Source organism: Bombina bombina, chromosome 5 (assembly GCF_027579735.1).
Source record: "Bombina bombina isolate aBomBom1 chromosome 5, aBomBom1.pri, whole genome shotgun sequence".
NCBI classification, from domain to species: Eukaryota; Metazoa; Chordata; class Amphibia; order Anura; family Bombinatoridae; genus Bombina; species Bombina bombina.
In genome coordinates, this window is record NC_069503.1 from 30,817,133 (window position 1) to 30,837,439 (window position 20,307).

A 20,307-nucleotide genomic window follows, 5' to 3' on the forward strand; every position below is an offset into this window, starting at 1 on the left:
CTGGCGGTGGAGGATTTTGCGAGCGACGCTGCATATGTAATGGAGGCCATAATATTTATGTGTAATGGGCAGGTGTATGGGACCAAGACTAGAATAATTAATCTTACTATAATTTTAGGATGGAATTTAATATTTAAAGATGTCTAAAAATACCACATTTTATCAAATGAATGAAGCTACAATTAGCTATGGAACAATGCAATTTACGTGATTTAGGGGAAAAAACAATAACAAGATTCCTAATGAAATGGGAATCTTATATTAATGCTCTATCTAAAATGGCCAAAAAAAAATCTAATTCTAAGGTGCCGATTTATCAAGCCGTCAATCTGCCCCAATGCATCTGTTTCTGCGCGAGCCTTCAGGATCGCCGGAAATAGAACTTAAGAAGCAGCGGTCTTAAGACCGCTGCTCCTTAACTCGTCTGCCACCTCTGAGGCGACGGGAAAGCAATTTGCCTGATCAGATACAATCAGGTCTATTGACACCCCCTGCTAGCAGGTGATTGGCCGTGAATCTGCAGGGAGTGGCATTGAACAAGCATTTCTTGTGAAATGCTTATGCAATGATAAATGCCAACAACGTATGCTATCGATATGGAGCGGACATGATCCGTTTAGGTCTTCTAGAATTTTATATAAAAAAAATCCTCCTTCTATCTTTTTCTTTATCCCTCTCTCACTGTTATGTGAGAAGGAATGGGGGGGGGGGGGAGTAAAGTTAAAACTCCAACAAAATGAAATGTTAATACTAAAGCTTATAGCTCTAAGGTTTAAATTACATGTATAATATATTAATGATATTTGCACTGTTTATGTTTAGACCATGTTAACCTGATGTTAATTTACTTTTTTGCCCTGCAATGCTCAGGTGTAGACAATGTAAGTTTGATTTGTTTTATTCGCCCTGTGTGGCAAAATAATTTCTTTAATTTTGTTTATCTTCTCTACATGTGAACACTGCCTATCGTTCTTGTTGGTATTGAAAATAAATAAATAAAAAAAAAGTGATCAGCTGCATCCTAGGGGGCACCTAACCTTCAACTAGAAGAGGGGAGACTGCTTTTTTACATGAGGAGTCCTTTGTCCCTCTAGCCCAAACAGGGAGGTATAGAGGTTACATTAGTACCCCACCCTATAGGTTAAACTGTGCTTTAAATGCTATGGTAGGTTATAATGATTTTTATGGGGATCACCTGCAATTTACAGAGCCATGTGACTACTCTTTCAAACAAGGAGTCACTTTCCACTCTAGCACATAGGGGCATACTCAGGGGTGGAACTACCATTGGTGCAGCAGGTGCAGTCGCACTGGGGTCCAAGAGCTGGAGGGGCCCAATAACAGCCAGTCTATACATAGGTATGTACAGAATGATTTAAATCCTAATGCAGGGAAGTCTTTTATTAGTGCAGGTTGTAGGTCCATCCTATTACCTATCTATCTGTCCATCTATCCTCAAAATCATTATACAGAGGAGAATCTATATTAATACTTTTGCTTTCTTTTGAGTTACCATTGGGGGGCCCAAAACAAATCTTGCACCAGGGACCGCTGTTGAGTAGATCCGCTACGGGGAACACTTAGGTAGGCTGACAAGAGCTCTTTTCTGAGTTTATCTTCCATCCATGAGATCAAAGAAGAATTAGAAGAGACTCTGAATGAACTTGTGCAAGACAAAAAGATGGAGCTTGTACCAGTATATCATCCAAGTATGGGGCTACTGCTATAGCCTGGGATCTGGCAATGGCTAAAAGAGTCCCTAGAACTTTCGTAAAAATTCTTGGAGAAGTAGCCAGACCAAACGGAAGAGCAATGAACTGGAAGTGCTGATCCAGGAATGCAAACCTCAGGAACTGGAAGTGTTCCTGGTGGATTGGAACATGAAGGTAAGCGTCTTTCAGATCTATAGAGGTCATAAACTGTGCTTCCTGGATTAAGAAGAGATGGACCTTATCGTCTCCATCTTGAATAAAGGGACATTGAGAAATTTGTTCAAGCACTTTAGGTCCAGAATCGGGTGGAAAGTTCCCTCTTTCTTTGGGACCACAAAAAGGTTTGAATAGAATCCCAAACCTCTTTCTTCAATAGGCACAGGGACAATGAATCCTAAGGAGGAGAGATCCCGAACACACCCTAGAAAGGCATCCCTCTTTTCTGGATTGGTAGACAGATTTGAGAGAAAGAATCTGCCACTGAGCGGCTGAGATTTTAATCTTGTATCCCTGGGATACCACCTCAAGGACCCACAGATACGGCATGTCCCTGAACCAGGCATCTGAAAAAAAGAGATAGTCTGCCCCTACACAATACTGAGATGGATCGGGGGCCGCCCCTTCATGCCTATTTAGTTTCAGCGGGCTTCTTGTTCTGCTTGGTTTTATTCCAGGACTGTGCTGGCTTCCAAGTACCCTTGGGTTGCTCAGGCTTAGAGGAGGACTGTTGTCAGAATGAAAGGAATGAGATTGACGTCCCTTGGACTTGTTCTTTTTATCTTGCAGAAGGAAGTCACCCTTGCATCCTGTAACTGTAGAAATAATTGAGTCCAGGTCTGGACCAAATAAAATCTTTTCTTTGAAAGGAAGAGAAAGCAGTCTGGATTTAGAAGTCATATCCGCAGACCAAGACCTTAAACAGAGTGCCCGACGGGCTAGGACCGCAAAGCCAGAGGCCTTAGCATTTAGGCAAAGAATTTGCATGTTTGCATCACAAATAAATACATTAGCAATTCTTAAGGCTTTAATTCTGTCCTGAATATCTTTGAGGGAAGATTCCACCTTTATCAGATCCAATAAGGAGTCGCACCAATAGGTAGATGTTTCAGCAACTGCGGCAACCGCTGCTGCTGGTTGAAAAAGAAATCCTGTGTGTTGAAACATTTTTCTTAGAAAAGTTTAAAACTTTTTATCCATCGGCTCTCTAAACAAAGAACTATCCTCAAGGGGAATAGTAGTATGCTTGGCAAGCGTGGAGATAGCACCATCCACCTTAGGGATGGAGCCCCACAACTCCAATTGAAAGTCCGGGACCGAGAACAATGTTTTAAAAGTAGACTAAGGAGAAAAGGAAGATCCAATTCTGTCCCATTCATTCTTAATAGTGGTCGCCAGGTCAAAGGAACTATCCTGTCCTCGTAGACTCTGCCTAATTTAGGAATTAAGAGTTCATCAGGCAACTTGGCCCCTGGAACCTCTAAAGTAGACAAAAAATCCTTTACTAAAAAGTGCAGATGCTCAATTTTAAATTTAAAGGCTAGTTCTTCTGCTGCAGGAGGCTTAGATGCTCCGACCCAGAAAGTTCACCCTCTGAAGCCTCAGAGGTTAACTCATCATCAGATAACTGATACAGAACAGTTAATTCCAATAAATCTTTTGATAACCCTGGGACAGGAGAGCTATGATTAATCTTTCTCTTGCATTTCTTAGACCAAGGTAAAGCACTGAGGGCCGCAGACACCACCATTTGTAGCTGCACGGTAAAATTCGCAGGAAGATGGCCCCCTCCGGATGGAGGATTATACATGCTACAGAAAACTGCATGTGGAGTTTACAAAATATTGCGGGTATGACCCTCGCAGGATGGTGAGTCCTCAGGGGTAGACAGCTCAAGGCATGTGGAACATAACTGAGAGGGTGGGTAAACCAAGGTCTCCTCCGAATATAAACAGGTATTGCTATTTGGAATAGAGGGAGTACCCTCTAACATTACAGAGTCCTCCAAAGCTCAGGCTAATTACAGTAGGACACAGGAAATATTCAATCTTTATTTCTATTAAAAAATGGCACCTTTATACTCCCAATGGCTGGGGCACTCACCACCTCCTAGACCCAGACATTACAGAAAAAGCGAATTCCTCCAACAGCAAGCTCAGTCAGGAAAGAGGAAATGACCACTCCCGGTCACATGGTGCGCAAAGCAGTACCTACCCTGCACAGCACTTCCAAAGTGAAACTGAAACCTGTTTGTTACAGCCAAAAACACACAGCCTATGAGCCCAAATAAAACTCACACATAAAGCAGCATTAAATCAAACACAGACTGATTAATCCCGACTGTTCAATAATCCCCCTCAGAGGATCTAAACCCTTGAAACTATTGAGGTATAAGGAGCCACATTGTGACCCTGTGTTTAGAGTTTTCAATGTGTATAAAATTGAAACAATTTTACCTCCAGGGTTCATGCTGTGGAAAAGAAACACAGCCTCTCAAGTGTGACAGTCTTGTAGCAGCGCTCATGACATGGAGTTGAGTGAGAAAAGCAGGCAGTGAAACTCGTCAACACTTTTGGCTTAGGAGTTGTTAGCTGACAGTCTGGATGGATTTGCAGAAAGACTCTAACTTTTCATCAATGATCTCATTCAGAGGCTGACATGACATGACATGACTTGACTACTTAAAACTCCAGTCCCATATCGAAGGGCAACTACCCCTCTGAAAACTCTTCCGAAATCTTCTGACACTTCTCTGCCACCTCCTGTGATGAAAGACATAGAATTACTGGGGTAATAAGGTAGTGGGAGGGATATTTAAGCCTTTGACTGGGGTGTCTTTGCCTCCTCCTGGTGGCCAGATTCTGTATTTCCCAACAGTAAGGAATGAAGCCGTGGACTCTCCTTATCTTAAAGTGTATGTCAATTTAGATTAATCGGTGCCCAGTTTTTAATAATCCTATTAAAAACAAGGGCACTTTAATTCATCAAAATTTACTTTTCACTCGTTTTCTTCAAATACATTTTAATCCTGACAGCCACTACAGCGCTTCCTCTCCCCATCGCAAGCCCTCTTCGTGGGTCCAATATGATGAATCCGGGATTATTAAATGCCGGGCACCGATTCATCTAAATTGACATTCACTTTAAGAAGGAAAAGGAAACAATATAAAGTACAGTTTATAATCCAAATTTAAAATAGCTTATTTGGCATTAAGATAAGCTGTACACCGCTAGCGCAGGTTAAAATCACATCATAGGAAATTAGATATTCAAATTTCACCAGTTTATTTATTAATATAGTGACAATGGGTCATAGCCCTAATTAACAACTACACAAATATTTGTCACAGTGTAGGTAAATCATTTGTGTAAATTATATAACTACTGGAATAATCCTAAACAATATGACAAGACAAAGGGACAGGGATAACTATTTAAATATAGGTGTCTTGTAAAGTATTTAAGTAAGGGTGTGCAATCATATCACCCTACACATACACCAAAGTATAAGGCAAACATCTGTTCACAGAGTTTTAATCATTATTATTATTATACTTTATTTATAAAGCGCCAACATATTCCGTAGCGCTGTCCATGGGTATAATTTGTTTAAATAAAACAATGATATGAAACTTGTAAGAGATAGGACAAAATGTATAAACACATACAGGAGGAATTGAGGGCCCTATTCCCAAGGGAAATTACAATCTAGAAGGGTAGGAGGTTGAGAAACAGGAGGTGAGGACTGCAAGATTGAGAAATCCTATTACTCCCTTAAGTAACAAGTAATCCATATCTACCACTGTTTAGTAAATATTTTTTTTTAAAAAAGGAATAGTTATAGTGATTTACCTACTATGGGCTCACTTCCATTGAGCCATTAAAAATAGAGCCATAAGCTACTGAAGCGGCCGACAGCTAAAAGTAATTTACGGCTCCATATTAGTACCAGGTTTCCATTGAAGCATTTACCACTTTGCGTGTGGTCACCCATTTTGTGTAGGTGTAAGTTAGCGTTGAGTAAACTCTTCCACCCGATATGAATGTCGAAAAAATTAATAGGTTATTATGGTAACCCGACCTTACACTATACTTGATCGCAAATACGGCACCACACTATATTTTACCCATCACTCGCTGTTAAAAAAAATAAAAAAAATAACGCATGCGCAATATCTACCTCTCAACCGCACCCCCCCCGCAATAACTAATGTATTAACCCCTAATCCACAACGCAAAGTATCTATTTAAATCTATTATCTCCTAATCCGCCATTAACCCCCATTGCAATTACCCTAATAAATCTATTAACCCCTAAACCACCATAAACCCACATCACAATTACCCTAATAAATCTATTAACCCCTAAACCTCCAAACCCCACTATGCAAATGACTAATCAATAAGCCCCTAACCTAACATGCCCTAAATTAACCCCATTACATAAATTAAAATACTAAATTACAATTAAAATAAAAAACCTAACACTACTTTAAAAGTTAAAAATAAACTAAAGTTTAAATTAAGCGAAATTACAGAAAATAAAAAAGTCTAACATTACAAAAAATAAAGAAATGTATCCAAAATAAAAAAAGTAAAAACCCTCACAATAAAATAACCTAACTCTAAAAAAAAACTATATTACCCATTGCCCCTAAAGGGCCATTTCTATGTGCATCTATTACTGCTCTTAAAAGGGCATTCAGCTCTTAAGATGGCCCAAACCCCTAATCTAAAAATAACCTCCCCCAAAATTTAAAAAAGCCTAACTCTAACCCCAAGATAGGTACTCATGGTTCCTTAAGTCCGATGGAGAAGATCCTGTTCCAGGCACGATGAAGTCTTCTTCCAAGCGGCCGCCATCTTCTTCCAAGTCTGGGACCTCTTCCTTTTCTTCATCCTGGACCATGGAACTGAAGATCGGCGACCGCTGAGCAATGGAGTGTGGAGGATCCTCTTCATACAATCACCGTTGCACACTGAATAGGGAATTCAAGGTACGCAATTAAATATGGCATCCTTTGAATTCCTAGTGGATGATTTGATTCTTCAAATCCAAAATCAGCCAAAAGGATGAGAGCTACTGAAATATTATTGGCTGTTTAAAAAAAACATTACATATAATTTATATAGAAAAAAGCAGCATTACATGATATATGCACATAATGCTATAAATATACCCAACACTTGTGCTCTTGATACAAAGGGATTTATCAGACATATACAGTAATGTTCCCTTTATATATACAGTATGTGCTATTATCAATTCGTGTGGCTTCTAACTAACATGAAAACATCTAACAGACATAATATAATGTTACAGAACATGACACACATATTACATACCCAGTATACATGTAGGTTATAGTAGCCATTTAAATTAAACTGATTATGATCACATGACACACATATTACATACCCAGTATACATGTAGGTTATAGTAGCCATTTAAATCAAACTGATTATGATCACATGACACACATATTACATACCCAGTATACATGTAGGTTATAGTAGCCATTTAAACTGATTATGATCACATGACACACATATTACATACCCAGTATACATGTAGGTTATAGTAGCCATTTAAATGAAACTGATTATGATCACATATGTAAAGGTTACTGATATTGTGTTTTATTAAATACAATCAGTTTCCTCTCAGTAATTCCTCTGGTATATAACATAGAAATATATGCTTAGCATTGTACAGAAGAAAAGGTTTATGCACATGATGTGCATATTAAATATCTCCCATATGTCAATCATTTAAGACTGATGTTCTTGTTGATATCATGTATTAAACACTCTCTTCATATAAAGACGTAAATGTAATTATTTCCTCCCCTATGTAAATCAAACATACAACTCCTAACACTGGCATATTAATAAACAACACTGGGGGTCCTTTGGTGGTGAATGGTTGTGTAAACTGGATGAGGACAGATTTGTATATTCCTGTGTGGGTGTTTGGATTCTATCACATTTATATGAAGAGAAATTGAGGTGCACTGGAGCACTTAAAATCTGGGGCTTTTTAACTGGGATTTAGAAAGTATTATTTACAATAGGATCCTTTTTGATGCTTCTATTTAGAGAGTTTATCCTCTTCAGGGTAATTGCAAAAAGGTTGTACACTGTGTATATAAAGTTTGTGTGTAAATATTTGGTGTTTTGTGATATCCGATTTCAATAAAAAACATTTTCCCACTTTCTAAACATGTGAAAGGTTTCTTCCCTTGTGACTCCTTTCATGATATTTCAGACTACTCTTATGTGAAAAACTTTTTCCACACTCTGTACATGTGAACGGCTTTTCCCCTGTGTGAAACCTTTCATGATATTTCAGGTTACAATTTGTTATAAAACCTTTTCCACACTCTGTACATGTGAAAGGCTTTTCTCCTGTGTGAATCCTTTCATGATATTTCAGGTTACGATTTGTTATAAAACCTTTTCCACACTCTGTACATGTGAAAGGCTTTTCTCCGGTGTGAATCCTTTCATGCCTTTTCAGTTCACTCTTTTGTGTAAAACTTTTTCCACACTCTGTACATGTGAAAGGCTTTTCTCCGGTTGTGAATCCTTTCATGCCTTTTCAGGTCACTCGATTGTGTAAAACTTTTTCCACACTCTGTACATGTGAAAGGCTTTACTCCAGTGTGAATCCTTTCATGCCTTTTCAGTTCACTCTTTTCTGTAAAACTTTTTCCACACTCTGTACATGTGAAAGGCTTTACTCCAGTGTGAATCTTTTTATGAGTTTTCAGATGAGCCATTCGTTTATAACTTTTTCCACACTCTGTACATGTGAAAGACTTTTCCACGGTGTGAATCCTTTCATGCCTTTTCAGTTCACTCTTTTCTGTAAAACTTTTTCACACTCTGTACACTGTGAACGGCTTTTCTCCAATGTGAATCTTTTTATGAGTTTTCAGATGAGCCATTCGTGTATAACTTTTTCCACACTCTGTACATGTGAAAGGCTTTTCTCCAGTGTGAATCCTTTCATGATTTTTCAGATGACTCTTATCTGTAAAACATTTCCCACACTCTGTACATGTGAAAGGCTTTTCCCCTGTGTGAATCCTTTCATGCTTTTTCAGAACACTCTTTTGTGTAAAAGTTTTTCCACACTCTGTACATGTGAACGGCTTTTCCCCTGTGTGAATCCTTTCATGACTTTTCAGATGATTCATTTGTGTAACACATTTGGCGCACACAGGACATGTGTGTGGTTTCTCCCCTGTGTGAATTTTGTGGTGTTCTAATGGATGAGACATACATCTAAAGCTTTTCTCACATTCTGTAGATTTTAAGGTTTCTCCTTTGTATGAATCATTTGGCTAGAATGCAGACTTTTCCCTTCTTTAATATGTTTTGAAAACTCAGTACATAGTGTGGTTTATCCTCTGGGATAATAATCTCACTAGATAAGTCATAAATGTTGTCCTCTTGTTTGATGACTAAATTACTGTCTGTACATAATGATTGCTGCACAGTTCCTGCCAATTCACCATCTTCTTTAAATATCTGCTGTGATTTCCCCAATGGTTTGTGAATAGTCATTGGTGTCTAAGACTATTGGAGTTTGCAGTATCATTCTTATGCGTCTTGTAGTGAAGGATGGATATGAACTATTCACGTGTTTGTCTACATAAAAAGAAATGGAATAAAGAAAAATAAGAATGTTTATTCTTTTTAATATAATCCATCTCAATTAAAAAAACTTTTTTATACTCAAAAATATCTTCTGTTTTGTATTTTGAATTTATTTACCTGAAAATCACAAATTAAAAAAGCATAACATAGAATGTAAACATTACTTCATCAATGTAACCTAAATTACTGATTACTGATGAAAACAAGTTATAGGGCCGCATTAAAACAAAGGTGCGTGTGGATAATGTTCTCAGCCAGGAACAGGTACATCTGTATTCTGGGCAAGAGAGGTGGCATCCACCATCCTCAATTAACATTGCACAAGCAACTGCACATACAGTCCTGCACGGCTCATGCTTAACCAGTTGGGTGAGAACATGATGTCTTAATCATAACAGACTAATAATCAGTGTGAGATGTTTTTGAGAGGGTAAGAATCAGTGATCTTATGATACTTGTTAGCTTTGGCTGTGGTTGTTCTAATTATGGAAACAGCCACAAACTTTATTAGTCTAATAATACTCACTGTTAAAATTAAGCACACAAATCAGTGGTGGTTCTGGGGTGGGAAAACTGGTTGAGTTATGGGTGTTTCACACATGGGAAAAAGGTAGGCAAAATTGTAGTTATGGGTGTTTCCATGAGCGAGGTCAGGGCAGGGGAAGATGGAGTTGTAGGTGCTCTGAGTAATGAACCAGCTCTGGGGGTGAGGTTAGGCAGTTGTTAGACATGGTCTGTCTACTGTATAAGGACAGAGGGGGGTAGTATTTTTTACCCTCCTCCTTAGCCCCAATTGGGGTTGCTCCTTCTTTATAACGGTCACTGACACAAATGTTCTTAAAGATGCAGATATAAATATAATAGTTTAGGGGGCGGAGCTAACCGCCAAACTGAATGGCTGCAAGTGAGAAGAGCTCCGCAAGTGAATTGGTAAAAGTGGAATTAAACTGCTTACTAAGTGTTCAGCCACAATAGATCCGGCATCCTATTTGCCAATGATCATCTAGTGGCAACTTCTGAGTGGACATTTTACTAATTTGGGCTACTCTATGATTGAAAGCCGTGAGCCACCTCTGCTCACATCCCAGGCAAGCCAGAGCTAAACAAAAGACACCAGAGGGTCGGGGCTCTGCTCTGGTGCCCTCACAGCTACAAGATAGGGGACCTCTAAAACCTGAGCGGGAGGAAGATCTCTGCATATTTGTAATGGCCGACACCGGCCCACGCCGCTTCACACGACCCGCAAGTTGGGCCCTTACAACATCTGACCTGCTGATCTGCTGCCAAACGCTAATCCGACCTTGATCGCCAGACATTGGGAGGTCTCTCCCAAAGTTGCTTACGCCTGCTTGCTGAGTCCCCGAGGGCTACATAAGTGCGACATCTGCGCTGCCGGAGTGGTGCGAACGCCCGCCATTTTGGCCCAGTTTTCCACAGGGGACTTATACAGGCCACAGCAAGACAGGACCCATCCAGAGCACAGCCAAGGGACCTATATTCCTAGAGGTGAGATACCTACCAGCACGCGAGCCCAGGGCTGCTCCAGCTGGTCACTGCTGGCATATTCACATAGGCCCTTGCCACAGGGGAGTACATGCTATAGCAGAAAGAGCCATACCCTGTGCAACCAAAAGACAAGCCTTATACCTGTATCCCCCACCTGATTGAGTCATCTTACCTCAGTAAAATACAATAAGAGACGGTGGGGTTTTATCAAGAGGACCTACTGGGAGTTGAGGTGCCTAGAGGCCTCGTACCTAAAAACAAACAATAGCCCCTTTCTGCAAATTAAAACAAATACAAAGATTTTAAAAGGAGACTCTTGGAGATAAAAGAGACCCATTAGGCCAAGTGCAGCTAAGATCCTACTCTCACTGTGATTACAGAGACTCTCCTCCCAGAGACTATCAATCTCACTATAGGGGGCCTACACATTTTAGAGGCCTCTTTCTGTCCTATCCACCAACCGCTGAGAAAGTGCTCTCACTGGCCTACTTGCTGTAGCTCCGGAGGGCCGGGGCTCTGCTCCGGAGCACACGAGAAGAACCTACTAGGTGCAACGGGCGATGGACAAGGGAGCACTCAAGATCCATTTCAGACCACCATTATCATTGCAGAGACGCCTGAGAAGGGCATTTACCGGAGGTGACACCAACCCGGGGGAGGGCTAAGGGAGGGCAGGCGAGGCTCCTTGAGATCAAACAGGACCGGAGGGACCTGAAAACACTGAGTCACAAAATTGGATGCTATATTCAAGTGGCGTGAACTGCCGCCATTTTTAGATACTAGGGCCAGTAGTGGAAGCCTCGCACCTCGGATATCATGGAGTGCTTGCAACTTACTAGCTGGGGAATTTGGAGCTTAAAATACCTGCCACCCCAACCCTCACTCCCATACAGACCCCAACAGCCCTCCTGCATTAAGGGGAACAGCCGGAAGAAATGGTCCCTGAGGCCTTCACCCACGTGGTGAGTACAGGTGAGAGAGTACTTAAGCCTCAGTACTACAGCAGCCCAATAGTTCTTGGCCCTAACTATTTGTCACTGCGTGCCACTGGTTCCTCTCCAGGTGTTTGCTGCTCTTTGTGTTGGGGCTACAGACCGTAGGTACCACCCTACATACTCATTGACCCTCATTCCTCTGGCCACACAGCCATAACATGACACCTGTTTGAGACGTTCCTCTTCCCTAATCCATTCAGGAGGCCACTTACCCTTGCTACCTCTGAGAGCCTTAGAGGAACTGTATACTAGGCGATTGCCCGATTATTGTGGACTTTGGTTCAAAGCTATTCTATACACCCACAAACCCTATCTCGGCTCTCTGAGGCCCTACAGACCTATACTATAGTATGCAAGCTCACAGATTTTAGGCCTTCCTTAAACCTGAGTAAGTCTACCTCTAATTTAGTAACATAAGCTTCAGGATCTATGTGCCAGAAGTACTCAACCTGTCTCACACACCCTGGCCTAGTTTTCCTGGCACCTATCACACAGGCCCAGCTGTTGGTTGCTGAACCCACCATCTGAGACGTTAACCGGGACACTGAGGTACTATCCTTTGATTGCTCTTAAGTTAACCATCCTGATCTCAAAAATGTCTCCCAGGGATGTTTGTAAAATCTGAAAGCTGCTTCGTCAGCCTAATTGTCTTTGGGGCACCTACCCAAAGTGTAGTGTTATTTTATTGTTTAACCCATAATTTACCACCCACAGGAGTTTCCCTCTCGCATTAACTCTCATCCTAACGTTTTATTTCCACAGGGTTCCTGTTTTCCTGTTTTATATGTTACTTTCTGCATAATTGTGCGGGTTGTGCGAGACCTGCTTTTGTTATGTTATAATTTTAAGTTTATAATTGCACACTGTAACCTGTGAGACCCCTCAATACTCCTCCTTTCCGGCTCAGCTAGTCTGGGCTGGTCACTTCCTCATACCTTTTCCCCTTCCTTCTGGTCGTACCCCCTATTCCCCGAGTTAAGAGGGGGCCTTCAGGCCCTTCCTGAGTGATGGTTTTTGCCCGCTGATAAGAGTCTGGTGCGCCAAATCATTGGTTATATAGTTTGATCAGAACTGTATCAGCTCACTCACTAAGTTGCCCTGGTATATATATCCTACCCATTGCCAACAGACATAGTGTTATTGTATGTACTGATTACACTGCATAGTCCTGACTCTTCTCGGGGTCAGCTGCCCGGGGGACCCCCAACTGGCTCTACCTTTCCGACTTGCTTGTCTTTGTTGGTCGCTCCCCTCTCCCTTTCCCTTCCTCCAGGTCATATCCTTTACTCCCGAGCCGGGCGGGGGTCCACGGGGACTCTATTGGGTGGTGGGTCCTGCCCTGACAGGAAGTGTACGGGTCTCTCTTTATTAACCTGTGCCCGGAGGGATTCCTGCTGGTCTTTGCCCCCCCTGTGGCGGTTTTCCTGTGACATATTTTAAGCAGGAAAAACTTTGGTCTTTAACTTGACCGCCGCCATGGAGGGGTAGGGGTGGGGGAAGACCTCCCGGCCCTACTCCATAGACAAATGTCCATTAGTTTCTTCTGGGTGTATTTAATGCACTCTCCTGAGAGATATCAGGTGACTTCTTGACCTTACTCATCCTGCACTCCCAGTTAACTGTCCACTTATTTCTCTACTGTATCAGAAAATGCCTCATACTTCCAGTCGGCACTCCAAACCCAAGGGCCAGTTAAGAAAACGGTTCCTAGACCGTTTCTTTCATGTAATTAGCAAGAGTCCATGAGCTAGTGACGTATGGGATATACATTCCTACCAGGAGGGGCAAAGTTTCCCAAACCTTAAAATGCCTATAAATACAACCCTCACCACACCCACAATTCAGTTTTACAAACCTTTGCCTCCCATGGAGGTTGTGAAGTAAGTTTGTGCTAGATTCTACGTTGATATGCGCTTCTCAGCAGGTTGAAGCCTGGTTTTCCTCTCAGAGTGCAGTGAATGTCAGAGGGATGTGAAGAGAGTATTGCCTATTTGAATACAATGGTCTTCCTCTAGGAGATCTATTTCATAGGTTCTCTGTTATCGGTCGTAGAGATTTCTTCTCCTACCTCCCTTTTCAGATCGACGATATACTCTTATGTACCATTACCTCTACTGATTCTCGTTTCAGTACTGGTTTGGCTATCTGCTTTATGTAGATGAGTGTCCTGGGGTAAGTAAGTCTTATTTTTTGTGACACTCTAAGCTATGGTTGGGCACTTTATATGTAAAGTTCTAAATATATGTGTTTAAACTTATATTTGCCATGATTCAGGATAATCAGTATTCTTTCATTCAGACTGTCAGTTTCATTATTTGGGATAATGCATATGAATATATATTTTTTCTTACCTTGAGAAATTTTCAATTGACTATTTTTCCCTGCGGGCTGTTGTAGGCTCTCGGGGGCAGAAAATGCTTCATTTTATTGCGTCATTTTTGGCGCAAACTTTTTTGGCGCAAAATTTGGTCATTTCCGGCGCCGTAGTTGACGCCGGAAGTTGTTCGTAGCTACGTCATTTTTTTGACGCATGTGTATTCAGACGTTTTTTTTGCGCCAAAAAATGTGGGCGTCGGTTTTCGGCGTCAGAAGATGTGACGTCATATTTGGCGCCAAAAGATATGGGCGTTGTATTGACCCCAATAATGTGGGTTACATTATTTAAGTCTCATATTTTTTGCTGCTCTCTGGTTGCTAGAGGGCTTATTTATTTTGCATTTTTCTACCATTCCTGAAACTGTAATTTAAGGAATTTGATAATTTTGCTTTATATGTTGTTTTTTTTCTATTACATATTGCAAGATATCTCGTATACTGTTCCTGAATCAAAACATGCTAACGGATTCCTGTTGACTGATATCAGTCCTACCAAAGCTAAGTTCATTTATTTTAATGTTATGAATGTTTATCTTTAGCTATGGTTTGTAATAAGTTATCATGTGATAAACTTTTACATGCAGAATCTATTAGTATTTATGTTTTCATATATTGCTATTCTTTTTACATCTTATGTACAAGATATACTTAGAAATTTTATAAGAATATTTTTCTGATTCTATGTTAAAGGCTTTGTCTGACATTGCACCTTCTAATAAAATGTTTAGGTCTTTTTCAAACTTCTTTGGTTGATGAAGTTTCAAATGACCAACAACATACTGAATTATCCTTCTCTGATGGTGTTTTTTCTCATTCAGAATTTTCTTCATCAGATATTGACACTAACAAATCTACTTTTTTATTTTTATTAGAGTACATTTGTTCTTTGTTGAAAAGGTGTTGATTATTTTGGATATTGAGGTAACTAGTTCTTTTTCAAGACTAGCTAACATTTTATTTCTGCTTATTTAATCTTCTGTGTTTTCAGAGGTTTTTTTTTCCAGTTCCTGATACTAGGGAATGGAATAGGCTGAGAATTTTCTTTTATTCCTTCTTCAAGGGTTTTAAATTATATTCTTTGCCGGGCAGTTAATTTCAGTTTTGAGGTTTCCCCAATTTAATGGGGCTATCTCTACTCCTGCTAAATATGCTATTGTTTCTATAGCAAAATAGTATTTATTTTCCTTTTAGATGGTTGTATCTTATTTAAGGAAAATTATTTATTTTCAGGTACTTTTCTTGGACCTGTGATTTATTTGGATGATGTTGCAATTGCTTCATTTTTCTGTTTGGATACTTTAAGATCAAGTATCGGATTATGATTTATTTAGCATTGTTAAAGGGACAAAATCTACTGCTCATTTGAGGTTCAGACTGGGTGCTGTTGTGTTGTCTTGTTGTCTTGCATTTGTTGATTATGCAAGTCCAGTGTGTTGACTGGTCCTTTAACTTGATTAACATGCTAATAATTTAATTTGTGTCTTCATTTTATTGAATATTTTCGCAAATGAGGTTTAATCTATGTCTTTAGCTGTTTTAGCTAGAAGAATTTTGTGATTTCTAAAAAAATCCATATTTCTTTTTTTCCCAAGATAATCAATTATTTGGTTCATAATTGGATTCAATTCTTAACTGTTACTCTGGGCTTCAAGATTGAGTTCTAAGACTAAAACTTTAAGCTAATATTAGTTTGGTTGTTCTTACTAAGGAATGAAATCCTAAATTCTTACCCAAGTAACATGTTTTTTATTGGAAGTTTTTTAGTTCAAAATTAGCTCCCTAAATTTGCATGTATGTGCCGTATTCCAGCTTGGCTGGTAAGGGGCAGGTTAAGTCTTTTTTGAAATTTGTTTGGTTCTATTCGGTCCAAATTTCTTAGATTTGGGGTACAGAATAAGATTCAGAGTAAAACCGTCTGTGAGAAGTCTTTTTTTCTCTATTATATTCCAGCTATTCCAGTAAGGCTAACACTTTCCTTAAGTGTGTTTTCAGTCCTATATATTTGGGGTTTTGATGAAGCGCGGCTGTTCACCCGTTGGGGAGTAGCGCTGCTCAGACCTGGAGTTTTCTGGGTATTTATTCCAGTTCCATTTTTAGGAAATGGGTTTTGGGGTTTTATTCAAGACTATTCATTGTTCTAAAGATAGAAAATCTTTCTGAATTGTCATATAAGTATACCATTTTTTAGAATGGTGTTTATATAGTCTATTTTGCCTTTTTGGTCAGTGATACATTATTTGTTTACAATAGGTACAATAGATGCATATCTTTTTGAGATTCTCTTTTTTGACAAGCATTACCGATTTGTTGCTTTTCCTTCTGGTCTAGCGACAGTTCTAAGAATCTTTTCAAGGTTCTCAGTGTTCCTTATTTGGACAGTCTCGTGGTACTGGCTCAGTCTTTTCGTTCTGCGGAATCTCATACGATTCAACTTTGTTTCTTCAAGACATGGTTAGAGGATCTTTTATCAAAAGCTTCTTGATTCCTTACATAAAGGGTCTCCTTTTTTAGGTTTCCAGATAGTTTGTGTCAATGTCTTTGTCTCTAACAGACAAGTGACAATTTTATTGGGGTTCCGTCTGTCGGAACCTTCAGTCCTCTATTATTTCCTTCAGTTTCTATATAGGCATGGAAGTTTTAGGTCTCATGGCTGCAGGATTGGATTCGATTCCCTTTGCTCATTTTCATAGGAAACCTTTCCAGTTTTTTATGCTGAATAATGGTGCAGGGATTCTAGGATATCACTTTTTATTATCTTCGAATCCTAATGTTTAACTATCTTTGATTCGGTGGTTAAGATCACCATCATTTAGTTCTACAAAGTCTCTTCGGTTCTTTCAACCTGGACCATGATCTCTACAGATGCGAGTCTTTTAGGTTGGGAGGCTGTCTGAGGATCTCTGTCAGCACAAAGGGTTTGGAAATCTCAGGAGACGAGATTACCAATTGATATTTTGGAACTCCGTGCATTCTCAAGTTCTTCAGTTTGGTTTCTTTTTGAAGAAGAGACGTTTATTGTTTTTTTCAGACAATGTCACAACTGTGGCGTATGTCAATCATCAGGGTGGGACTATCAGTCCTTAGGGCTGTGACAGAAGTATCTCGGATATTTGCTTGGGCTAAATCCAGCTCCGGGAGAATGGTCTTCTTTACCCAGATATGTTTTTCAATTTTTCAGATGTGAGGGCTTCCCGAAATAGATCTGTTGGCATCTCATCTAAACAAGAACTTCCCAGGGGCCTATTCAGGTCAGGGATCCTCAGGCGGAAGTAGTGTATGCATTGACACTTCCTTGGAATTATCACTCTTGCCTATATTTTTTCATCTCTGGTTCTTCTTTTAAGAGTGATTTTCAAAATCATCAGAGAGCAATCTTTGGTGTGGCTGGTGGCTCTAGCATGGCCACACAGGTTTGGGTATATGGTTCTTGTTCGGATGGTTCAGTTGCCAATCTTGGTTACTTCCATTAAGGCCAGACCTTATACTTAAACATTCGTTTTTTTCATCTGGAATTCAAATTATTAATTTGATGGATGAAAATGTAACGCTTAGTACTTAGTCATAGAAGTTTCTCTGACTCTGTATTAATACTATGTTGCAGGCTCATAAATCTATGTCTAGTAGATTTATTATCGAGTTTGGAAGATTTACATCTCATGATGCTCTTCTTATGATTTCTCTTGGCATTCTTTTAGAATTCCTAGGATTTTATAGTTTCTTCATAAGTTTTTGTCTGCATGTTCCTTGAAAGGACAAATCTCTGCTTTTCCTGTGCTGTTTCACAGTAAGAATTGCTAAATCTTCTGATATTCATTGTTTTGTTCTGGCTTTGTTTGTATCAAGCCTGTCATTAAGTCAATTTCTCCTCCTTGGGTCTTAATTTGGTTCTGAAGGCTTTACAGGCTCTTCTGTTGAGCATATGCTTTCTTTGGACATTAATTACTTTCTTGGAAAGTATTCTTCTTTTTAGACATCATCTTCAGCTAGAACAGTTTTTTGAATTATCTGTTTTTTCTTGTGAATCTCCTTTTTCTGATTTTTCATCAGGTTAAGGGTGGTTTTTTGCTGTCCTCATGTCAATTTTACCTAAAGTTGTAGATTTCTAACAACATTGATAGAGGGAATATTGTCCCTTCCGTGTGTCCTAATCCTAAAGAATTCTTTGGATGTGGTAAGAGTTTTGAAATATTATTGTGAAGCTACTCAGATTTCAGACAAACTTCTAGTCTATTTGTTTATCTTTTGTCTGGTTTATAGGAAAGGTCAGAAGGCTTGCTGCCATTTCTTTGGGCACTTGGGTTAAGCTTTTTGATTCATCATTGCTTATTTGGAGTCGGGGTTAATCCCCCGCCTCAGAGGATTACGGGCTCATTCTACTAGGTCAGTTTCTACTTCCTGGATTTATAAAGAATGAAGCTTCTGTTGATCAGATTTGGCAAAGCAATTACTTGGTTTTCTTTGCATACTTTTACTAAATTCTACCATTTTGATGTTTTCCTCTCTTCAGAAGCAGTTTTGGTAGAATGGGTACTTCAGGCAGCTGTTTCAGTTTGATTCTTCTGCTTATTATTTCAGTTTTTTTCATTATAAAAATTGAAACTTTTTGATTTGGGTAGTGGATTAATTTTTCAGCGGAATTGGGCTGTCTTTATTTTATCCCTCCCTCTCTAGTGACTCTTGCGTGGAAGTTCCACATCTTGGGTATCTGCTATCCCATACGTCACTAGCTCATGGACTCTTGCTAATTACATGAAAGAAAACATAATTTATGTAAGAACTTACCTGATAAATTCATTTCTTTCATATTAGCAAGAGTCCATGAGGCCCACCCTTTTTTGTGGTGGTTATGATTTTTTTGTATAAAGCACAATTATTCCAATTCCTTATTTTGATGCTTTCGCTCCTTCTTATCACCCCACTTCTTGGCTATTCGTTAAACTGAATTGTGGGTGTGGTGAGGGGTGTATTTATAGGCATATTAAGGTTTGGGAAACTTTGCCCCTCCTGGTAGGAATGTATATCCCATACGTCCACTAGCTCATGGACTCTTGCTAATATGAAAGAAATTAATTTATCAGGTAAGTTCTTACATAAATTATGTTTTTGCTAAACCACACAAAGAGCCTGATGAAGATTCAGGGGATGGCTTAAGTGAGTCCTGAATCCTTGGGAAAGGGGTCCCAACACGATGCCACCCCATCTTCTCAATCCCAACACTTCATTACAGAGGACACTCTCAAGAAAATGTTTGCACGCCAGACGCGTTGATTACGAAATAAATACAAAGGATCCATGCAGAACTCAAAAAAGACATTTCAGAAATAGGAGACAGGGTAGATTCAATTGAGAGAAAGCACGATGACATCACTACAGACCAATCAAGCCTCTTGGCTTACTCTGAAGCATTGTCGGATCAACTAAGCCAACTTGAATTTAAACTTGCTGACGTGGAAGATTGCGCCCGAAGGAACAACATCAGATTTCCGAGGGATACCCGGAAAACATTGCACCTGCAGAACTATCTGACAGAACTCTTTGAAGGTCTGTTGGGCTCCACTGAGGGCATGACTACCCATATGGAGAGAGCCCACAGAGCTTTGCGGCCAAGAACGGTCTCATAGGAGAAGCTACGAGATGTCATAGTCCTGCTTTCACAGCTTTCTCTTTAAAGATAGGCTCATGCAAGCTGCCTTTTGCAAACCGCAATTAGAGGAAAAATTCCAGGAGATCCAGCTGTTGCCGAACTTGTCGGCGCACAACGTTACAGTATAGAAGACAATATCAACCAGTCACAACGTTGCTCAGACGGGCAGGCATTAAATACAGATGGGGTTACCCGGCCAAGCTTATAATCCCTAGAGATAACCAGACACACATAGTGTCCTCGCTGTCTCAGGGAACCACCCTGCTTGCACAATGGGGACTTCAAAACGACAGCTCGTCAGAACCTGCCCCCTGTTGGGGCGAAACTGAGAGCCATGGCTCCAGAATGGTCTATTAAGGATCAGCGGCCTAAGAAGCAGAAAACCACAGCAGACACAGGATTCGCAAAGGTC

The 20,307-nt window shown here is 40.0% G+C and overlaps 1 protein-coding gene across 1 annotated transcript in view; it reads right to left on the reverse strand.

Moving 5' to 3' along the window:
• The window catches only part of LOC128661255 (uncharacterized), a 112,056-nt gene extending 103,049 nt beyond the window's left edge, over window positions 1-9,007 (reverse strand). Inside the window, 2 exon segments of the mRNA XM_053715531.1 lie at window positions 7,942-8,289; window positions 8,291-9,007. Coding sequence (XP_053571506.1) covers window positions 7,942-8,289; window positions 8,291-8,995 — 1,053 coding nt within the window. The 5' untranslated portion in view covers window positions 8,996-9,007.
• Window positions 9,008-20,307: the final 11,300 nt, after the last annotated feature.